General features: G+C 48.1%; 1 protein-coding gene and 1 long non-coding RNA gene across 10 annotated transcripts in view; one reads left to right on the top strand and one right to left on the bottom strand.

The window, feature by feature from the left end:
* The window catches only part of MICAL2 (microtubule associated monooxygenase, calponin and LIM domain containing 2), a 198,852-nt gene that overhangs the window by 22,491 nt on the left and 157,861 nt on the right, over positions 1–18,500 (bottom strand). For 7 of the 9 annotated variants that reach the window (XM_084772980.1, XM_084772981.1, XM_084772982.1 and 4 more), the window contains 5 exons: positions 17,744–17,818; positions 13,342–13,520; positions 11,778–13,008; positions 4,570–4,670; positions 882–962 (listed from right to left, as the gene is read on the bottom strand). In XM_084772980.1, coding sequence (XP_084629106.1) covers positions 882–962; positions 4,570–4,670; positions 11,778–13,008; positions 13,342–13,520; positions 17,744–17,818 — 1,667 coding nt within the window. The remainder of the gene's footprint in view (positions 1–881; positions 963–4,569; positions 4,671–11,777; positions 13,009–13,341; positions 13,521–17,743; positions 17,819–18,500) is intronic. The other 2 variants (XM_084772978.1, XM_084772979.1) reach the window with 1 other exon arrangement.
* The window catches only part of LOC311592514, a 256,851-nt gene that overhangs the window by 166,622 nt on the left and 71,729 nt on the right, over positions 1–18,500 (top strand). The gene's annotated exons all lie outside the window — the stretch shown is intronic.

The raw sequence follows: 18,500 nt of genomic DNA, 5'->3' as shown, positions 1-18,500 counted from the left end.
CTTCCCTCTTTTTAAGTTAATTGTCTTGGGCATTTTGTTACAGTAACAGAAAGCTGACTACTGCACATGAGTTCCTGGCCAGATAAAGAGCACAGTGGGGAAAGATATAGAATGCCGTGAGGATTAACAGGTGTGATTAGCCTAAATCCTTCTGTACTGATGTCCAACTGTTCTTGGACTCCCCTTGGAGTCCCTAGGGGAGAGGGGACAGTGCTCATGCCGTCTACTTCATTTTGTTCATCTGTGCCAGAGCCAGTCAGCTCCACATGGGCAGAAATGCTTGGAGCAAATCACCAGGTTAGGAAGTGCTAGGTGCTTATGCTTTCAGCTAATCCTGAAATCAAGTCAGAGCCCAGGAGCTATGAGTTTATCAGGGACCCAGTCAAGGGGTTGGGGATGGCTTCTGTCCTCACTGGTGACACAGACCCAGTCAAGGGGTTGGTGGATGGCTTCTGTCCTCACTGACAACACAGGCCCAGTCAAGGGGTTGGTAGATGGCTTCTGTCCTCACTGTCGACAAAGACCCAGTCAAGGGGTTGGTGGATGGCTTCTGTCCTCACCGATGACACAGACCCAGTCAAGGGGTTGGTGGATGGCTTCTGTCCTCACTGACGACACCACCAAGGCCACTGCTTTGGAGGACTGAGGGCGCATGTTGATAGCCAAGGCCACATGCCAGCCTCACTTTGCAGGACTCAAACCAGGGATGGGAATAGGTCAGCCCCTGAGCTCCTCACCTCGGAGCCCTGCTGGGGATTGAGCCAGGACCTTCTTAGAGAAGGGAAGCAGACCTTCCTCTGGCCCATCCCCCTCCCAAGTGCAGACAGACTCCCGACAGACTTTCCCACCCTCACCCGTCCTTCTGCTTGCTGCTTCCTGACCTGAGCCTTATGGAGTCTCTTCAATTGTTCTTGCTTAGCCAGCTGCTTCTCCAGCCTCCTCCTCCTCCTGAGTACCTTCTCCTATACAAACCAATGGAGAAGGGCGGAAACAAGCTAAGAAGAAGGGCTTAAAGTTTACAAACCCTCACCATAGCCCTCTGCCCTCTCCAGGCTTAACCCCAAGTCACTGCTGAGCATCGCATAATGGCATCTAATAGAACTTTCTGCAGTGATGACAGTGACCCGTCTCTGTACTGTGTGAAATATGTCACTATCCACACATGGCATTAGAATTAAGCTGGGAATAAAAAATTGAAGTCAACATTTCACTTGACTTGTGTCGTCAACACCATCACCATCATCACCAGAAGCAGCAGTAGCATTATCCTTATTTTAAGACAAGGTCTCACAGTGTAGCCCTGGCTGGCTTAGAACTTGCTACATAGACCAGGCTATCTTTGAACTCACAGAGATCTACTTGTCTTTGCCTCGCAAGTTCTCCATCTCGGGGGTGGACTTTGTTCTTCTAGAGTTTTTAGAATCCTTAAGATCTTTGGGAGGAAATCTCAGCTTTTAGGTCACAGCATGCTCCCGCCTCTGTCTCTGGGATAACCTCCAGGTAGACTGCCCAGGTTCTAGACTTCAGCTTGGAGGCCCCTCTATTAATCAATGAGGATCTCTGGAGAAAGTCGAGGCCAGGGTGAGAGGTATTGGGTATCACTGGTGCTTTCCACCCCGAGCTGATCTCACTCAGCCCACACAGACACGTCTGGTTTGTTTATTTACAAACATCTCAGGTGCACATGACCCCACATTGTAAATCCTAGCATTTGTACAGTGTTGTGTGTCAGACAATGAACTTTATGGTGTCTCCTTTATCCCTCACAATAAACATCTCCACAAATGATGCACATCAGCTGGGCGTGGTGGCACATGCCTTTAATCCCAGCACTCGGGAGGCAGAGGCAGGCAGATCTCTGTGAGTTCGCAGCCAGCCTGGTCTACAAAGAGAGTCCAGGACAGCCAAGGCTACACAGAGAAACCCTGTCTCGAAAAACCAAAAAACCAAACCAAAAAATAAAAAATAAAAATAAAAACAAAAACAAACAAACAAAAGCAAGCATGGACATCAAAATTCAAAAAGACAACCTGCCTAAATCGACACAATTAGAAATGGGCAGAGCTAGGAGCTGAGCCCAGGTGAGAATTTCCCAGTAGGCAATCCTGCCTTTCCTTATGCCAGGTCTGAGGCAGTAAAGGGCCCCTGCTCTGTGGTAGGGCCCATAGGAGAGACAACTGAATGCACATTCTGGCGGTCTGGTTAATCTTTTGTCATCTTGACACACGCTGAATCATCTGAAGGAAACCCAATTGAGAAAATGCCTCCAACAGAGGGCCTGTAGGTAAGTCTGGAGGGCATTTTCTTGATTGATGATTGACATGGGACAGGGCCCAGTTCACTGCGGGCAGTGCCACTCCTGGGCAGTTGGTACTGGACTGTATGAGAAAACAGGCCGCTCAAGGCATGGAGAGCAAGCTGGTAAGCAGCATTCCTCCACAGCCTCTGCTTCGGTTTGCCTTTAGCCCTTGTCCTGACTTCCCCTCATGACAGACTGTAAGCTGTAACCCTTTCCTCACCAAGCTGTTTTTGGCCATAGTGTTCATCACAGCAATAGAACACAAACTAGGACATCCGGAGAGGGGTAGATCACAGCCGTGCATGCAGCCTTCCAGAAGCATCCCTTCCCCAGAGTGTGGGGGTGTAGCTAGGTGGCAGCATGCCTGCTGAGCATGTGTGAGGTCCTGGGTTTGATTTTCATTGATCCTCAATGCAAGCACGCGCTCGCGCACACACACACACACACACACACACACACACACACACACACACACACACGCTCTTTTAAGAGTCAGCAGAGCAGAACCGCAAGGTTAAGGATAGAAAGTAATTCCTTACATTCTATTTAAAGCACGTTCTAGCAAGCACTCAGACCCTTACACGTGGGCTCTTTATTATATTCACAGCAGCGGTGGTGGTGTAGAGTCAAGGAGAGAGGCCAAGGGCTGGGCAAGAAGACAGCAGTCCCGGAAGAGGAAGGAAGAAGCAAGGGTCAGCTGCCACAAGCCTCCTGTCTCAGGCACCCTGCCTCCAGCTTCCTGTGCCTCGGTTCAGCTGAGCGGCCTCTCTTGTGCTGGGGCCACACCTGAACGCAGCAGCCAAAGAAACCGAGACCTAGAGGCCAAACCCCTTCCTCCCCACCTGCTTGATGGCTTCCTGGAAGGGTGGGGCCTATCAGACGGAGGTGGCACGGGCATGGGTGTGCTTTTCCCACCTGGCACTCTGAAGTGACAAAGGCCGTGCGCTAGGCCAGCAAGATGGCAAGGAGCTGTTTGGGAGCCTATCTGGGGGATATGTCAGTTCTGCTACTTCCACATGCCAGTGCTAACCTGTGCTTCCTCCATGAGGGTGAAGAAAATGGAGGCTGTGATCTGTCTCATTTGAATGTAGAATTAACTTGGGGGGTCATTTGAGGGGATGAGGGGCCCCTGTGAGGAACCCTCAGAAATCAGCATAACATAATTTGCATACAATTCATTTCTGGTGAGGACTGAATTAACTCAAGAAGCCTACATGAAAAAAAGAAAGGAAGGAAGGAAGGAAGATCCCTGCCCTTCTCCCATGTGCGTGTGTGAGCAAGCACCCACTTGATCGCATGCACCTTAGGGAGTTGGAGCCTCACCCCGACCGCCTCACGACAAACTGAAGCCAGAGCTTCTCTTGCTAGATATAGAAAAGGTGAGTGTGAGTGAGGAAGTTTGGTTCTCCCCTTCCCTCACCAGGCGCTCGCTGCTCTAAAAACATAAACAGTGCCATAGCAGCTGCCCACCCCAGAAGCATGTGAGGACCTGCCATTTAGTGCTCCACCCCTCCTAGTCCTAGGGACAAGCTCTAGTCTCACACTGCGGGGGTGGGGGTGGAACAGCACTGGGCTTCGGAGGCCAGTGTGTGTGTGTGTGTGTGTGTGTGTGTGTGTGTGTGTTTTAGAAATATAGACACATCTACAGAGCTGTGGCATTTATGTTTTCTCTGCATTGGTTTGGGCAAGTGCTCACTAGACATCTTCACATCCAGTCAGCGAAGCGGGTGGCTGTGTTCCCAGGGGCACGCAGTCTGTGCCTTCCACAGTAGGGGCCTTGGTGCATCCCTGTCTCTGTGCAACTGCATGCTTCGGTTCATAGCTCCGATTAGAATAAACATAACATTTTCCATGCAGTCTGCCTCTAAGCGCTTCTTAAATGAAGTCGTGCTTCCCTTGGGGAGCTACACATCTGCTTGTTGAAAATTTTCAATGGTTTGCTTATTGGACCACATATTAAACCCACTTTAAGCATTGTACTCGCCAAATGGTTTCAAGTCAATATGTCTTCTTTTTTTCCTTCCTCTATTCGAGACTCTGAGGGTTTCTTTCTTTCTTTCTTCCTTTCTCTCTTTCTCTCTCTTTCTTTCTTTCTTTCATAAAAATCTTGGAGGGTTCCAGATAAAAAGAAGGGTGGTTGTCAGACGTGATGTGGCCTGATCCCCATGGAGAGCCCTCCCTGCATCTGGAGCCCACATTGGCTCTGAAACCTGGATGGGGACTGAGCCCCCAACACCTAGGACACTATATGGTGTTGCAAGTGATGTTACCTTTATCCTGGAGGAGAGCTGGGACTCAAGGTCTTCCTCAGCAGAGGAGGAGGCAGTAGAAGAGGAAGAAGAGGTGACCTCTGTCACTGGAGCTCCAGGGCCTGAAACAAGAACCAGAGAACTCACCAAACTGCTGGCTTCTTTTCCCACTCCCTGCCTCACGGCTGCCTCTCCCCTCCCTCACGCCATTTGCTTCTTCCTGCCCACCCCTCACTGCACCTGCCAGGAGCTTGGGAAAGCAGGACCTCAGGGCCACTGAAAAGTTGGCCCTCCACGTTAATTACATTTCTGGATTCCTGCCAAAAGCTCTGCAGCTCTCTTCTCACATTCAAAACAAAACAAAACAAAACAAGGTATTATGCAGAAATCAAGGAAGTCCTTAAACACCCTTTACAGGGCGGGATCCTTGCTTACAAGGCTTTTGGATCCGAAATCTATTATGAAAATGCATATATCTGAAGTTAGCTGAGTTACCTAAATGCTCCTGTAAGGTTGGTCTACAGAGTAATTGAATGCAAAAAAAAAAAAAAAAAAAAAAAAAAAAAAGTCAGCGCCAGCTCTTAAACAAATCGCCCTTCTGCGGCTCGCAGCATCTGGCACCTATTTTTACTACACGACATCTGCTCAGTGTAAAAGAGCTGGCGTCAGAATGTCTGGTCATAGAAAAAAAAAATCCCAAATGTAATCAGAAGCAAAAGGGCTCTAAGCCTAAGGATTTTATCACATAGCCTCATGCAACATAAATATTTCATTAATTATGGCTAAACAAATGCCACTTTTATTTTCCCAACTTGCAGATATTATCACATCATGGAAGGGATGATTCAAATGCCAGGAAAAAGCAGTTTCAGATAGGGATGGCCCAACAAAGCAGGGCCCGTTGGGGAAGCTAAAGCTCTGGGGCCATGCCCAACTCCAAACGTGAACTGGATGGCTGAGGACAGCAATGTGCCCACGTTGACCAAACACCTTTCTGTGATCTGGCTGGGGACCAGGTGTGATGGGGTGTCCAGGTACCACAGGAGACTTTCATTTTTCCCCAGCAAGAACATATGCCCCTGCATATACACCTGATGGAACCTATGCCAATACCAGCATTAACCCGTGCCGGTCATGGCACAGCAGAACCAACTAGCGTGTCGTGATGGGGAAGGGTCTCTTTACGATGGCAGCTTGTGTCTGCATAGAACTACAGAGTGGGCGGGGAGAAGGGAGGGGAGCAATTCCAAGTCAGCTAACATCCTCTCCAGCCTCCCTATAATTTTCAACTATTCACCCCAGTGGGAGCAGCCAAGTGTTACAAAATAAGGGTAATTTTAACCTCCAGCAACACATTTACATACGCTGTTATTCTGAGCAAAATAATACAAAACATGCATGTAGCAACCCAGCCTCTCAGGGGAGGGAGTTTGCTGTTTTCCACTTTAATTTGCCAGATGGGAAAGCTCAGGTAAAGATAGAATCAGAGAGTGGCATCATCTCAGGAGGAGGCTGCTGTGCTCTCTCTGGGCGGAGATTGCATCCTGTTCCAGCCACTAAATCACCACCGAGTGTTTGCTCAGTGTAGCACTGAATGTAAGGTGCTCGAGGAACCGACTGACTTTACACCCTTGAGTTCTACCGCCGTGATCCCTACATGCTGCGGAAAAGCAAAGGGAACTAATCAAAGCCCCAATGGTACCCGGTGGATGGGAACATTTAGAATGCTTTATTCACTACTTCCCTCATTGCTGTGACCAATATTTGATGTTAGAAAGACTTCAGGGCTGGAGGCACGGCTCAGCTGATAGAGCACGTGTTTAGCATGCACGAGGCTCTGCATCATATCCCAGCACTGCCCTTTGGGAGCGGAGGGCAGGGCCAGACGTTCAAGCTCATCTTTGGCTACGTAGAGGCTTTGAGGTTAGCCCAAGCTGAGACTGTCTCAAAAAGCAGTTTGGGAGAAGGAGGATTTATTCATGGTGAGGCTATAGTCTATGACGGTGGGGAAAGCGTGGTGGTGGAAGGCTACCTGCTTACCCCTAGCGAGCCGAGATGAGTGCTGCCCTGCATTCCTCTTTAGAGCCCTTACTATTCCGTCCACGAGTGCAGCTCATTTGATGGTGCTGTCCACACTCAGGACAGGTCTTCCCTCCCCCACAGAATCTTCTCTAGAAGCATCCTTGCAGGTGACCCGAAGGTGTGCCCCCCAGGTGGTCGCACAGCCAGCCAGCTGACAATGGATACTCAGTATCGCAATTGTCTTCAGCATCTTCGTTGTTATCACTGACCCAATGAACAACACTTTTATGTTACTAAAACTGCCCAGCTGACCTTTCCTCATGGGAGAAATATGAATGGGAAGTTGAAACATTTTTCTAGTTTCAAAAGGCAAATATTTCTATAGAATTTCATTTGGAAGGGAGGCCGTTGTGTGCGAGTAAAATGGCTTCTAAGCGTGGTGTATCTCCTCGGCCTTACGTAAGAAGGGCACCTCGCAGTTTCAGGCCGCTGAGTCTCCTCTAGTCTTTCTGAAGTTGACTTTTCATTTGCAACTTTCAAACATTTTGCCAAAGTGCTACCCTCCAGCTACATTAGAGGGACTGACTTTGGAATTGACTTCCCACCAGAAAACAGTAGAATTCAGGACAAAATATATGAGGCACCATTGCCCAGACATTAGCAGGCAGTGCAGAAGCAGGAAAAGAGCAGACACCCACACAGGAAATCCCACGGCCACACATGCTTTCTGCCCTGAGGTCCTCTCCTGACCACAGGCAGTTCAGCTTGGCTCAGCAGAGGCAGAAGCGATGTGTAGGATGGAGCCCTGGAGAGGAAGGAGAGAATGCTGGGGGAAAAAGAGCTTTAGAAATCAGCATAAAAGTCCCCATGCATTTACTCCTTAAGAGGAACCCAAAGATGCATAAGAAACATCAGCGGGCCGTGGCAGCGCACGCCTTTAATCCCAGCACTTGGTAGGCAGAAGCTGTGAGTGTGAGGCCAGCCTGGTCTACAAAGTCCAGGACAGTCAAGGGTACACAGAGAAACCCAGTCTCACAGAAACCAAACCAAACCAAAACAAAACAAAATTTAAAAAAAGGAAAAGAAAAGAAAAGAAGAAACATCCTGGTGTGCATGTAACTGCAGAGAAGGTGCAGGCTTAACAGGCTCTGGACCGGAGGTCCTCAACCTCCCTAATGCTGTGACCATTTAATACAGTTCACGCTGTGGTGACCCTCAACCATAAAATTATTTTTGTTTCTACTCCACAACTGAAAATTTTCTGGTGTTATGAATCATAAATGTACCTATTGTTTTCAAAGCTAGAGGGTTGCAAAAGGGGTCGCAACCCACAGTTTGAGAACTTCTAACTCTTTCACAGGGCAGATAGTGCTCAGATTATCCCTGGTCAGAGGAGCACAAATACCTGGGGGGGTGTGCCGAGATCACAGGGAACTTTTACTTTATTAGCAAGGAATAGATTCATGATAGAGTAATGCTTATCATAGACACACCTAATAAGTGTAAAGACAAGGCTTGGAGACAACAGAGTGATCTCAGTGTTGTTCTACTGCTTGTAAATGTTTTTGTTTGTTTGTTTGTTTGTTTTTGGATCAAGGTTTCTCTGTGCAGCCTTAAGCTATCCTGGACTCGCTTTGTAGACCAGGCTGGCCTCGAACTCACAGAGATCCACTTGCCTCTGCCTCCCTGAGTGCTGGAATCATAGGCATGCTCCACTGTGCTCAGCTGTTGTTGGACATTCTTTATTCCCTGTTTAACATTTAAAAATAAAATCCAAATACTCTTCAACATAATATTCATAAAGTCTATCTCGGTGTCTGATAAGCAAGAAAAATTGAGTTAAAAACAGTCTCAGAAATGATGGATACAGTGAAATTAACAGGCAAGTATTTAAAAGTATTATAAATGTGCTCAAGAAGCTAAAAAGTATGTTACCAGCTAGGTTCAGTGGCCTTTAATCCCAGCACTCAGGGAGGCAGAGGCAGGTGGATCTCTGTGAGCTCAAGGCCAGCCTGGTCTACAAAGGGAGTCCAGGACAGCCAAGGCTACACAGAGAAACCCTGTCTCGAAACACAAAAAACAACAAGAAAAAGACTTTGAGAACTAGTAAATTTAGTAAAGGTAGTGTTATATGGTTAACGTCTTTTCTCCCTTCTTCCTTTCATCTCTTTCTCTCCCCTCCTCCTCCCTCTCTCCCTCCTGCCCCCTTCCCTCCCTCCCTTCCTTCGGCTTGGTGTTAAGACACACGTGCTCCCACTGTGAGATGGGAGGCTGAGACCTCCACTGAGAGCCCGTGGAGGCTGGAAGGCCTGCTAGCCTGGTGTACTCAGTGTGTGTGTGTGTGTGTGTGTGTATCTTTAATGTATTTATTTTTACTTTATGCATATGCATGCTTTGCCTACATGTATGTCTGTGTACCATGTGCATACCTGGTGCCAAGAGAGGCCAGAGGAGACTGCCTGGTCCCCTGGGACCGGAGCTCTGTTTCCTGCTCTTCCAGAGGACGTGAGTTCAGGTCCCAACATCCACACGCAAGCTCACAACTACAGTTGTCACGCGAGACATGACAGTCTAACACTCAACTACCAGAGGATCTGACACCCTTTCTGGGCACTGCATACACTTGCTCTACAGACATACATGCAAGGAAAGCACCCACACACATACAATTAAAATCTCAAAAATGTGATTCTGTCTTAAACAAGATAGGAGATGAGGCCCAACCCCCACTGGTGTCCTTTGATCTCCATCTGCCATGGCACTTGAAGGCCCACATTTACACACATACTTATACATATCACACATACATGCACCCACCCTCCAACACACAGAGAGACAGAGACAAAGAGGAAAGATGAATAGTTGGCAAAGATTTTCCCAGTTCTTTGGCCTTTTTACTCCGTTGACATGGTTTTTTGTTTTTCAGCTATGCAGAAGATTTCTAATCAGATGGATAAATTCATGTTTATGAAAATAGATCAAATTCCCAGTTTTGTTTTGTTTTGTTTTGTTTTTAAGATAAAGTCTCACTATGTAGCCCTGGCTGGCCTCAAACTCACACCTTTTTTTGCTTCGGACATGTCAGTATTGGGATTACAGGCATGCACTACTACATCCAACTATATGCCCTTTAGTTTTAAAGCAGATAAATCTATTCTCTATTAAAAATATTTCACATGGGGCTTGAGAGATGGCCCAGCTAAGAACATTTGTTGCTCTTGCAGAGAATCCAGGTTTGACTCTCAGCACCCACACAATGGCTCACAACCACCTGTAGCTCTGGTCCCAGGGGACCAGGCAGTCTCCTCTGGCCTCTCTTGGCACCAGGTATGCACACGGTACACAGACATACATGTAGGCAAAGCATGCATATGCATAAAGTAAAAATGAATACATTAAAGATACACACACACACACACACACACACACACACACAATAAATGAAATTGTGTGGGTGTGTGGCTTTGGAAGAATCCTTATATCTCGAGTTATCTATGCTTATTCCAAACTCAGCTGCAGATAAATTCTCTCATTAATTCATATAAAGAAGTGTGCAAAAAAGATAAATAGTTAGTCACTTGAAAACTGATTTTCCCCTAAGAGTTAAAATATTTTAAAAGGTTAAAAAAAAAAACAACAACAACCATGGTTTTTGAAAACCGAAAATAGCAGGATCACAATTTGTTTAAAGCATTCAAATGAACATTCAGTAACAAAAGAGCTCATTGTCTTAGGAGGCAGCTTAGAGGGCAAGAACGCTGCTTGCTGTGCAAATATAAGGACCTGGGTTAATCCTTACATAAAAAAGCTGCACGGGGCTGCACCCACTCTTGTACTCCTGGCATTATAGGGGAGTGGACAGGAGGACTGTTGGGCCTCACTGGCTCCCAGCCTAGTTCCAGCTTCAGTGAGAAAACTTATCTTAGTCAGGGGATAATTGGCCAGGACACTCAGCAACCTCTAGAGTGTGCCTAGAGTGCACATGCATGCACACATCTGCATACATGCACATGCACCACACACTCACATACCCACATTATTTGTTTGTTTGATTGTGTTTGGGTTTTTTGTTTTGTTTTGTTTTCCTTTTTAAAAAAATTATTTATTTATTACATACACAGTGTTCTGCCTGCATATACACCTGCACATCAGAAGAGGGCACCAGATCTCAATATAGATGGTAGTTAGCCACCATGTGGTTGCTGGGAATTGAACTCAGAACCCCTGGAAGAACAGTCAGTGCTCTTAACCTCTGAGCCATCTCTCCAGCCCTGCCCACATATCCATATTTTTTAAAAAAAGATATCATGTATGTGTTTAAACTACCCCTAAAGAAATATACTAAATTTTGGCAAGGTGCAGAAACAATAACACATTCTGTTTTTTGTTAGATATTTCCGTACTGTTTGATTACTCTAAGTCTTTGATATATTGATTAAATAATTAGCAACAATCAGATTGAAATATAAAATGTCTCTATTTTCATTGGTAATCAAACATACAGAAAAGTGGTAAGTAATTCAAAGGAAACAAAAAGGTACATGTGTACAAATGTCCAACCAGCACCATCCATATGGTATAAATACATTCATCTACAAATATATTTGTATATGTATATATAAATATATATTACATATATACTTATAAATTAAACAATCAAGTAATGGCTTATTAAATAGGACATTCTTTTAAATGACATTTATGAAACCTGTGGTAATTTGTATAATACCTGGAATATAAAGTTGATTTTTAAAAAACATACAATTGTATGTACATCTCGGTAAAAATGTTCACATAGTCACATAGAAGGAAACTGGTAGGATTGTTAATTTGTGTAACATAATTTACTTTTTTTTTCAGATTTCTCATACAAAATTTTCAAATTTCCTTAAACCTTTTTTTTTTTCAGTTACATCCATTTCTTTGTGTACTGGGGGAGGGAGGCACACGTGTGGCAGTCATAGAACAACTTGGGGGAGTCTGTTCCCTCTTTCCACCATGTGGGTTCTGAGGATGGAACTCAGGTCATCAGGCCTGGCGGCAAGAGCCTTTAAGGCCAGCCGAGCCATCTCACCAGTCCCACCTTTTCCCACTTCTGTCAGAATGAATTGGAGAAGCAAATCAAAGTGCAGTGTCTGGCTGTTAATCCAGCGAGACCACTAGCTGCCCAGCATGAACTTGACTAGACCACTAGGAAAGCCACTTACGTGCATCTTGCCCTGTGGAGGAAGGATGTGCCACCTGCCCCACGGAGCCGCTGCCAAAGGACTGTACTAGTTTCTCCAAGGATGGGACTCTGTTACCAGGTGACCCCCTGGGGCTATAAAAGAAGTCTCCGATGTCCTTTCTTTGTTTGCACTCCTGGACAAAGGATTTATCTTTGTGGCCGGGGCATGAAATACTGGGGGCTCCTGTCTTTGGAGCGTGAGTGGCATCCTGCAAACTCACTTTCTCCAGGAGCGTGGGGACATCTTCAATCTTGTTGCGGGGCGGAGGGGATGTGGTTTCAAAGAACATCTTGCTTGGACGAGAGGACAAACTCTGGGTGCGGCGGATGGATTCAGGAAGGCTATGGTCTGAGGCCTGGGCAGCCTTGGATGTTGGAGATGCCAGAGAGAAGAAGGCAGAAGCCATTTTGGCCATGTGTCTCCCTGGAGATGGCTGGTCCCCGTCTTTATTGGAACCGGGTTTCCGGAAGCTAAAGGAACGAGTGAAGGCATGCTGCTGACCTCGAGGCAAAGTTTTTGACTCTGGTTTGGGGCAGGACTTCTTTCCACCTTCAGAATTGGGGAGCCAGGACCTTAGGATGACATTTGCCATGGCCTTCAGGGGGGACTTGGGTGGACGCACTTCTCTCTTGACAGCTGGGGTTTGCATCTCCCCTTGGGTCCTCCTCTGGGATAGCAGCTTCTCTTTCACTGCCTGACAGAGGGTCGGGGAGCAGATGGGTTTCAGGCTGTGGCCTCTGCCATTCTCAGCACTTTCCTGGGAGAACTGCTCCGCCACCTTGTGCGCAGGGGTAGAGCCATTCCAGTCTAGCAGCTCGGTCTTCTGCTCTTGGGTGAGGACCAATTTCTTCAAGTCCAGCTTCCTTTCTCTGGACGTCTCTGGGCCACATGTCTGTTCCCTCAGGGGACTCTCACTCACTCCTGGGTTTTGACTGGGCAAATTCTGGCCCTTCCCTGCAATAAGGTGGGACTCTATGGGCATGGTTTTGGTGCTCCCAAGAGCCTGTGCTTCCTGGCAGCCCTCTGGGCTTCTGAGGTCTTCACCAGGGCTCACCGGAGAGTATTTCGTGTTCTCCAACATGGAACCATGAGGCAGATAGAGGGGAATTTCCTTTGCAATCCCTTGAGCCCGGGCACGTCTGAGGTAGATTGGAGTGGGGCTGAGATCACCTCTGGAGACTTGTGGGGAGTGGAGGTTGTAAGCTGGCACCTATGGGGGGGGGAGGGGAATGGGCAGAAATACCGGTTACTTAAAGCTCCTAGCGTTTATTCTAGGAGAAGGTAAGTGTCAACTGTACATGCCACTTCCTTCTCTTCTCCTGCTCTTAGATACCCAGTCAGAAGGAAGTCTTAGAAAGGCCACTCTTTGTTCTAAGTGGTTGTCTGGAACTTGCTGGCATCTACCTGCAGTCCATAAATACACTCTAAAATAGTGGTTCTCAACCTGGGCCTCATGACCCCTTGGGAGGTGGACTGATTCTTTCACAGGAGGAGCCTAAGATGGCTTTCCCATCTCCTGTGCAGGGCCCTAGAGGGCACTTACCTGAGGAGGGGAGGGATTATCTGTGGTGTGCCCAGGTACACTGGCTGAAGAAAATGAACATGGCGGCAGGGAAGATGAGGATGGCAAAGATGGAGGAGGAAGAGGAGGAGGGTGAGGAGGAGGAGGAGGAGGAGGCTCCTTTGGAGGCGATGGTGTTCTTTGCTTCATGGATGTTGAACCTATCAAGGAAGGAACATATTCCATTACTGCCTTGTTTTTGCATAAAGAGAGGAGATGGTGGCGGATCCTCAGTTTTAGGAAGGAAGATGCTGGGATGGACTCAGAAGTCCATGGTGGCCACAGCTTGGGACTGGGCAGCAGGGCCCTGGAGGAGAAGTCACGCAAGTCAGCGACTCAGACTTCTGTAAGATTGTTCCCTAGCAGACCACACCCAACAGAGTGCTTCTTGCAGACAGACACTTACTGCTAAACACTTCCCTGAAGCCGAGGTGGTCAGGAGCTGGGATTGCACTAAATCTCTCCGTCAATAAACCATCTGAGGTTTCTTCCCACAAGATGTCAGACCATTAGCTGTGGGCACGGACAGGCTAGATGCTTGGTCCTAATGAAGTGTGCTCTTTCTCTCACGCGTGTGCCCCGGAGGGACTCTCAGACAAAGGTGGTTAGCTTAAGATTTTATCAGAACCCAAGGGAGGGGGGTTACACCCATATCAATGGTTCAAATCACACAGAATTGATGGGTCCTTGCCAAACTAATGTGGCTCAGGGAAGGGGCAGGAAGCTCTGTGTCTGTTCAGAGATGCATGAGAAAGGAGCGTGCCTGACCTCTGGGGAGGAGCCCAGTTCTCATCTGTGGGCAGCTGAAATCTTGTCTTGTAAGATCAGTATTCTATAGCGTAGCCTGGGAGGTCATTCAGGCTCACATATGCAGGCACTTCCTGTCCCTTTATACACCTCCCCCTCCAACTTAGTAACCCTAAATCTGAGATATCAATTATTTTATCTCCAGGATGGAGCATTTCAGATAATGTGTACTCAGGTAGATTCAGAAAAAGCACACAGCCTTTCATGGGCATACTCTGTCCTTCAGCCTCAGGTGGTGGTCACAAGCCACTGGACCTGTGGCCGCATTCCTTACCACATCCTGGGACTGTATGTCTCCCTAGTTTATTCTCTCACCTAGTACCCCAACTTCCTGCTTCAACTGGCTCAGGTAGCCCACTCAAGATTTCCCGTTGGTGTTCTAGCTTCCTTCTTAGTTCAATACAATTCCTGGGCCTCAGTTTACCCAAAGCTCTAGGTGATAGGCCCCTGCTCAGGCACTCAAACTATACTTTTTTTACTCTGAACAAATTCAAGGAACTTAATGACATGGAGTCAAGGATCTCTGTGTCTGAAAGAAAAGCCAAGCCTAACCTACTGCCACCCCAAAAGAGCCCCACACATCTTTTGGGGGACACCGGTAGACTTTCAGTATGTTTTTTGCCCTCTTCACACAAAGGCTAACATGTTCAGCAGTGCATACCAGGCATGGACTCTAAAATGATGGCTGCTGTACACAGGGGGTCTGTGAGTTCTCATAGGGTACGCCACCCCTGCCCCAGGACATCCCTAAGGGAAACAGTAGCTGGGGGAACACAGCTGCCATGAAGGTGGGCAACAGAGAGATCCTGGGAGAAAGGCCATTAGCTTCCAGGAGCTGACAAAGGGGAGGCACTGGCCTCCAGCCCACCACCTGCACCCCCATCTCAGCCCACAACATAATGGCTCCAGCCTAAAAAGGCAATACTTGTGAGTCAGCTGTTGTCCTGCCCCCAGTTACTAAATTCCTGCCAAATTCCTTCTCCCCCTCTTCCTCGCCCCCTCACTCTCTTCTCCCTGCCATCCGCTGAATCAGGCTCCTTAAGTAGCCTCAAAAGTCCCCTCAGCTTCACAGATTGTCCCTTTGTTCCTCTGAGGAGTCACAGGGGACCTGGCAATACCTTGAGACACAAACTTAAGACAGCAAGGGCTCAGGAGTTATAAGATCGTGACCCAGAAGCTGCTGCCCTCTGCTCTCATCCCAGGCCTGGCTATGGAATCTCCAGTCATGGCGTCCTTATCCAGCATCTTAAAGCCAGAACTTGTGGAGGGCCTGAGAAAGGGAGGCATGGAGACCCAGTCTCTTCCCTGTCTTTGTCCTTGGGCCAAGTCATTGCCCAAAGGCCAAGCATGACTCCAGGAGGGGAAAATAGGACCAGTGAGGAGCTGAGAGATGGGACATTGCTCCTGTGAGACTGATGGTGCCTTTAAGCACCTCTACAGGATGGTACAGGGGACCCCCAGGACCCCAATCTGTTCACGTTTACAGCTGACATGAGCAAATTACTTACCTCCAGGGTCCTTCTCCGAAAGGTACACACCACCATGCAGACAAATGCTCACTTAGCATGATTCACACCCATGTCTCTCCTCTTGCACATAAACTACCCAGCAAAGGTAAGCGCTAGCCCCTCGATCTGTCTCACAGGGAGTGGGATACCCACCCCAGCCAGGGTTTCTCTAACTCTGGGCTTTGGAGCTCATTCTTGGTCTACTTCAATCCTGTTTTCCTATGTTTGATGGGGGAACTCTGGGATGACCCAGCCATGCTACTTTCTCCTCTGTGGGGCATAGGGTCTGGGTGCTGAAGGGTGTGTGTGTGTGTGTGTGTGTGTGTGTGTGTGTGTGTGTGTGTAAAGGGTTGAGAAGCAGGCCTGGGACAGGATGACAGCCTCTGTGTCGCCTGGAGCAGTTCCTTATGCTGCCTCCTCTTTGTCCTTTTGGTAGTGGTAGCCTTTTCCCCGGCGGATGGTGGAGGTCACTCTAAGCATGCTCAGCTTGGAGAGGGTGCCTATGTTCTATATCCTGTTGACTGATAAACCTCTGGGGCGAAGTGGTCCGTGACTTTGGGGATTGTCAGGGTGACAGAGATTGCAGGTGCCACAGCTTTCTAGCCATGAAGGACTCAGCCTTCTCAAAGTCTTGGAGCGCCCTCTAGGGGCGGCAGCTCGCAAATTCGAACCAATATGCTGTTTCATTGCGCCTAATCCAACCAGCTTCCAAACTTCCTCCCTCTCACACACAAACAAAAACTCCTTTGGACCAGACCTTGCAGACCTTGCGAGGCCATAGAAATGACAGGCTCAATCCCTGTCCACACCCAGCGTTTCTCTGGGCTTAAGACCAGAAGTCTATATTCATTAATAACAACATTGACGTCTCCAGGTCGGTCTGTTTGTCACCAAACCTTAACTTTGAGTGGTGGAATTCTGTCTCGTTTTTCCCTGCTGTTTGCACTCTATCTCAGCTCATGCTGGGAGCTTGCTAAGGACTGACTAGGCCCCTGACACTGGTGATACCCAGAAATGTTGGCATGGCCTGAGCACCCAGGAAGACTGGCCCGACAGCAGGACCATAATGCTTCTGAGGTGCTAGGCATCGGGTGGGAAGATTCTAGGAAACCTTAGCTCCCTCTGTCCTCTCACATTTGGTCCCTGAGGGAGTTCAGATGATTTAGGCTTGTCATCTTAGCTCGCTCCCAGGTGCCCAAGCATGGTCTAGCTCCAGAGCTGGCTCTTGTCCCAGGCAGACACAGTGAGAGGCGGTGAGTCTGGGGGTTGGTAGGAAATGACTCACTGACCAGGAATCATACTGACTCAGAAGGGGAGAGAGTTAGGGATGCTGCCCAAGGCCATCCTGGGTCAGCCTTGGACAGAGTGAGGCAGAAGAAATGTGGGTACAAGGCAGAGGGGAAGAAGAAGGGGAGGGGCTCAAAGCAGGATGGAGTCTCAGCTTCTCTCTCAAGAATTCTGGAAGATTTCTGTTTGCTGTGTGTGCACTGGCTCTATGCCACTTGTGGGAGCTCTGAAACTCACCCAGGAGACAGGACAAGATCTGTTCTGAGGAAACAAACTCTGTGTGTGCACACACAGACACACATACACACACACACACACACACACACACACACACACACGCATGACTACAGGTGTGAATGCACTCACACTCATATTTCTAGTTCATATTCTAGTGTAAGCGGCTACCTTTATGCCTTGGTCACAATAACATGGAACCAAAGCGGGGGGTGGGGGGGGGATTCTAGTCCATTTCCTGGGACGGAACCAAGCACCTGGCTCTCAGCTCTCTCTTTCTCATTTCAAGCTTGGAGCTCATGACTGCTAGGGCTCTGGTCTGCTGAAAAGATAGAATCTTACGGCCCTGGGATGCCAGAGGAGAGGGAGGGGCATGGGGAGGCCCCAAATTCCTTGGCGACACTTCTAGTCAGCGGTAGAAATCAAGTCAAGCTAATAGTTTTTCTTGCCCTCCTATCCCAGGCTATGGCAGAGAGACACCATGTAAGGAGTGAGAACCACTGCCCAGCCCCCCCCAGCCCCCCTCCTCCCCCGACCTCATGACTCACTGGACTGGAACTCTCTTCTCCAGCTCTGGTATTTGCTTGGGGCTGGGGACTGGAGGCTGTGGGCCCGTTGCAGAGCTATGGTGGAGAACAAACAGAAAGGGGCCGGGAAGATGGGGGTTAGCTGTCTGTTCATTGTGCAGGGGAGGAATTTGTCACCTATGGCTTACTCATCAAAAGTTAGAAGGCAAACCCTTAGGATGGACTGAGACACTTCCTCTTATCACAGTGAACTTTGCTGAGCCCCATCCCACTTCCCCCCCCTCTCTTCCTCCCTCCTTCCCTCCCTCCTTCCCTCCCTCCTTCCCTCCCTCCTCCTTCATCAAATACTTATACAGGGGTCTGGGGAGATGGTTCAGCAGCTAGCCTGAGTTTGGTCCCTGAAACCCAAAAAGCTGGGAGTGGGGAAGGTGTCCTCCCCAGGGAAGAGCACATCAAATGGCTCTCCAGTGCTAAACGGTCAGCCCTGAAAATGTACAAGTAACATCACACAAAGGCAACAGGCTGTATTTAGGACTGTACGTATAAATACATATATGCATACAATAACAATGAAAAAAGGGCCATGAGTTCAAAGAATATCCAGGTTGGATATATAGGAGGGTTTGAAGGGAGGAAAGGGAAAGGGAAAGTGTTGTAATTAAATTAGAATCCCAAAAACAAAACCAGAATGAAACCAAAAACCAAACAGACAAAAAACAAATTCTGGTTGTAGAGGCACACGTATGTAATTGCAGGGGGCACAATACTACCCGTAATG

The sequence above is a fragment of the Acomys minous genome (assembly GCF_964271855.1).
Source record: "Acomys minous genome assembly, chromosome: 2".
Classification (NCBI taxonomy): Eukaryota; Metazoa; Chordata; class Mammalia; order Rodentia; family Muridae; genus Acomys; species Acomys minous.
Note: the sequence above shows the minus strand (reverse complement) of the source record. Positions and strands in the feature narration are given on the sequence as shown.